At 34.7% G+C, this 4,606-nt stretch overlaps 1 protein-coding gene across 1 annotated transcript; it reads left to right on the forward strand.

Moving 5' to 3' along the window:
• The first annotated feature begins 583 nt into the window (after positions 1 to 583).
• Positions 584 to 4,321, forward strand: LOC111886514 (homeobox protein BEL1 homolog). Its single transcript, XM_023882768.3, has 4 exons — positions 584 to 1,933; positions 2,298 to 2,680; positions 3,328 to 3,388; positions 3,565 to 4,321. The coding sequence occupies exons 1-4, from the start codon at positions 1,172 to 1,174 to the stop codon at positions 4,147 to 4,149; spliced, it is 1,791 nt and encodes a 596-aa protein (XP_023738536.1). The 5' UTR covers positions 584 to 1,171; the 3' UTR covers positions 4,150 to 4,321.
• Positions 4,322 to 4,606: the final 285 nt, after the last annotated feature.

Genomic DNA, 4,606 nt, shown 5'->3' on the forward strand with positions numbered 1-4,606 from the left:
TATATTATATTATTACATAGACACATTTGTAGTTTGTAAAATAATTTTAAATGATTTATTGGTAACAACTTTTCATAGTTTATTATATTTTCATTCAAGACAAAAATAATATTTATCAATTAATTTAACATTAAAATCTAACTCATTCAACTTAAAAAAGTAATTTGTAAGAAGGTGGGGGAGATTTAATTGTTATTTTATGTGAAAAATATAATAAAAATTTGCATATTTTGACTTATATATAAATTGTCTCCTTCTCTTTCGAAACAGTTACTAATTTAGGTTGTAAAAACATAAGACCTTTAATTTAACAATTACTATCATAAATTTCTTCAATTTTGTAATTGTTTATGAACAATCTAAGGTTTATACATAATATCATATACTATATATTTTTAGTAAATTATCGTACGTGCTAAATTAACCGTTGGGTGTACGCGATTTCTTTAATTGAGATCGAGGATGATAATTTTATCATTTTCTAGGAAGTCTTTTCTGGACTATATTAGATACATATATTTATTTATTTGTATGTATATATGTGTTATGTATTGGTGATTAATTTCATGAGGGGTAATCATTATCATCAATCCATCATATCATCAAACACCCCTACCCCCACCCCCCACCTTTTCTCTACCACTATTTCAGAGAGGGATATCTCATCACGTATATCTCTGTGTGCTTAATTACCTTTTTCCTAGGTTTTGGGTTTCATGGCATCACTCTCCTTTCACATGTTTTGCTTTTCAACACACCACCAAATTACATAAATACATAAAGGGTCTCCACTCCCCCACAGCCACTCCCCTTCTGCCCTCACCACCACCACCGCCACCGCCTCCGCCACCGATAGTTCATCAGCTCTATCTGATCATTTTTTGTTAGGTTTTGGCTTTCAAGGTCCACTGATCTCCCTTCGATCACATGTTTTGCTTTTCAACATAACACCAAATTTCATAAATACATAAAGGGTCTCTACCTTATCCACCTCCACCCGCGGTTGAGCTCCCTATTTCATGTTCTTGATATTTTAGGTTTTTTTTAGTCAGGAAGAAGCAAGAAAATTTGGATAAAGATTAAAAAAAAAAAAAAAAAAAAAAGATTCTCTTTTTAAATCTTTTTGGAGATTATTTCATCGTACGTTGTCGTGATTTTATGATGAGTTGAAATGGTTGAAGAACAGAAGATCATAAGAAGGAGCAATATGATGGTGGGAACTGCCACAGGGTTTGATCCTTATGTTAACGCATCAAGTAACCCTAACGACTTCTTTAACTTTGAGCAACACAACTCAGCGAGTCACAACTCAGATCTCTTCTGGAAACCCTCTTCTCCTTCATCTTCTTCCAAACCCATGATGACCACCGGCGTCGGCGCCGGAGATTTCTGTCACTTTGACGAATCAACTCTCCAGAGATGTGTTCTGATCCCATGTGAACCAAATGAAAGACCAAGTCAAGGTCTTTCTCTTTCTCTCTCTTCGACCAATCCTTCCACCATTGGAATTCAACCATTTGAGCTTGTAAGACAACCACCACAAGATCAGCATCATCATCACCAGGGGTATTTTGGGAAGCCTATGAATATGCATGAGCAACATGACATGATGACAGATAATCAAGATGAGTTTTTGAGAAAATCAGAAAATATTATTATCAACATGGCTTCAGGTGGTGCTCAACAGTACAACATAAGAAGCTCAAGGTACTTGGTACCTGCACAAGATCTTCTCACTGAGTTCTGCAATCTTGGAACAAAGCACAACGATCATTCAAAAAAGACAAAGGCTCAAAGAACCGGTCATGAATGGCAAGATCAGGATAATTTGAATAATATTAATGCTAGTTCTTCAAAAAATAAACCTTTAAATTCTCTTGAATTCTTGGAATTGCAAAAAAGAAAATCGAAGCTCCTTCAAATGCTAGAAGAGGTATAAATTTCTTCATTTTAATCACCAAATTCAGTATAATACAAATTACTGGAGTAGTTTAATTTGATCTTGTCTTCTTTTAAAGATCCTTCCTTTTCTTTTTTTTTCTTTAGTCTGAAAGATTAAAGATTCATTTTTAGTCGAAAGTTCTTATCTTTATATATGATTTTCAACTAATTGAGTGACTGCTAGTCTTTCCATTAATGCCCACATGGTGACAAGTTTGCTGCTTCATTTAATTCCAAAACCCCTATTCTTGTTGAATGTTTGTTTCTTAAAAATTGATCTATGATATTAATACATTTACATATGAGCTAAAAAAAATAAAAACATGGTTTATATTCGTCGTTATTGTTTGAAACAGGTGGACAGAAAATACCATAATTACTGTGATCAAATGAAGGCAGTGGTTTCCTCATTTGAAGCAGTGGCTGGTAATGGTGCAGCAAAAGTTTATTCAGCTTTGGCTTCAAAGGCAATGTCAAGACATTTTAGGTGTTTGAGAGATGGAATTGTAAGTCAGATCAAGGTGACGAAGAAGGCAATGGGAGAAAAAGACATTTCTGCCCCTGGTGCAACGAGAGGGGAGACTCCCAGACTAAGGCTTCTTGATCAAACACTGAGGCAACAACGGGCTTTTCAACAGATGACGATGATGGATAGCCATCCATGGCGTCCTCAACGTGGCTTGCCTGAGCGATCTGTATCCATTCTTCGTGCTTGGCTCTTTGAACACTTCCTCCACCCGTAAGCCATCTCTCTCGATCCAATGATCTTGAGAAATTTCGTTTTTTTAAGATCCAAAAAACAAAACTAACAAGCTTTTTGTAGGGTTATTAGTTCATAATTTGGACCCAGTAATTAATTTAATTCTTGAGGAATGGTCGTCACAACAACGTACAGATGTTCTTGAAGGCTTAAATTTTATGTTTGTTTTGCTTGAAATATAAAAATTAGTAAAAGTATTTCCATTACAATCTCTCCTACTCAATCATTAGTTTCATCTATCCCCATTTTGATGCCCATATTAATCTTTTGTCATATTATCCCACAAATATTTTTTTATTTATATATTTCTTCTCTTGGGGCCTTCTTCTTATGTTTGCTTGTGGATTTGATAATATTCCAATACATCTTTTAATTTCTTATAGGGACCATATATGTGCCCTTTCTTTAGTCTCATCCACAAAATATAGTTTTCTTTTAATTCTTTTCTAGCATTAACTAATAAAAAAATATTTTCAAAAGCTATATAAATAAAACATATAGATGTACCATGTTACATTTGAAAAACTTTGTACCCCATATATTTAATTATATTAACTTATTATATATATACTATATATATATATATGATCATGATACTCAACTATTGGTTACCCGAAAAATTGCAGGTACCCTAGTGATGTCGATAAACACATTCTAGCCAGACAAACCGGTCTTTCAAGAAGCCAAGTATGTCCATATCGATCTCTTGGTTTCACATTTAATTAATTCACGTTTTTACATTAAAAAAGACATAGTGTTACAAAATTTCATATACGTACCAACATATATACTTGCCTTACATTATAAAGATATTTTTTTCTAACCACTTTAATTACTCTATGCTTTTAATTGCTTGAGCATAGGTATCAAATTGGTTCATTAATGCAAGGGTTAGACTATGGAAGCCCATGGTGGAGGAGATGTACGTGGAAGAAACGAAAGAGAATGATCACGGAAACATTGAAGGTGTCTCGGCCATTGATGAAAACACCGGAATCCCACAAATGGAGCAAAAACCGACGGTTGATCAGCTCATCCGGAGAGATTCTGAGTGTCTTTCTTCCATCATCAACCACCACGACCACCATACAACGAAAACCCTTGATCATGACTTCCACCAGGGTTTTGCAAGGGTCTCAGCTGATTCTTTCGGTGCAGTAGAGCTAGACTTTTCAGCATACAATCACAGTTTTGGTGGTAGCGGTGGAGCTGGTGGTAGTGGTGGTGGAGGGGTTTCTTTGACATTAGGGTTACAACAACATGCCGGTGGTGGTGGCGGTGGCGGCGGCGGCGGCAGTGGTGGGGTGTCCCTTCTTTACCCTAGAGATCATATGGAAGATTGCCAAACTGCAGTACAATATTCTTCTCTTTTGGAAGGTGATCAAGGACAGAACTTGCCTTATAGGAATTTGATGGGGGCACAACTACTCCATGATTTGGCTGGTTAGGAAAATATTTATATTTTCTTTTACATAAATTTAAAAGGAAAATGAATACGGGGATTGTCTGTGTAATTAAATTTTAGGTAAAGGGTATACTTGATTGGGGTTTAGGTAAGTAATTTACCATCAAAGTTTCAAACTTTTGTTGATTGAAAGGGTATTCTTCACTTTGCATTTACCTTAAAATATTTGGCTGTCAAAAGTCAGTGATCATGCAAGAATATACGGCTTCCTCTGTTACTTTTAGGCTTCCAGATTCCCCTAGTAAATAGTTATTTATGTATGGGTACTCAAAACTTACAATTAAATATTAAGAAAAAAATGATAAAACTATTTCACTTTGCATTAAATATATGAGAAAAGTTGATACCTGTTTTTTTTAAGAAAAAATTGTAAGAATAGTTCATATGTCAAAGTTTTTATGTTTGGACAAAAATGTTTGGAGTAGTACCATGGTCTAAAA

This window comes from Lactuca sativa, chromosome 3 (assembly GCF_002870075.4).
Source record: "Lactuca sativa cultivar Salinas chromosome 3, Lsat_Salinas_v11, whole genome shotgun sequence".
Taxonomy (NCBI): Eukaryota; Viridiplantae; Streptophyta; class Magnoliopsida; order Asterales; family Asteraceae; genus Lactuca; species Lactuca sativa.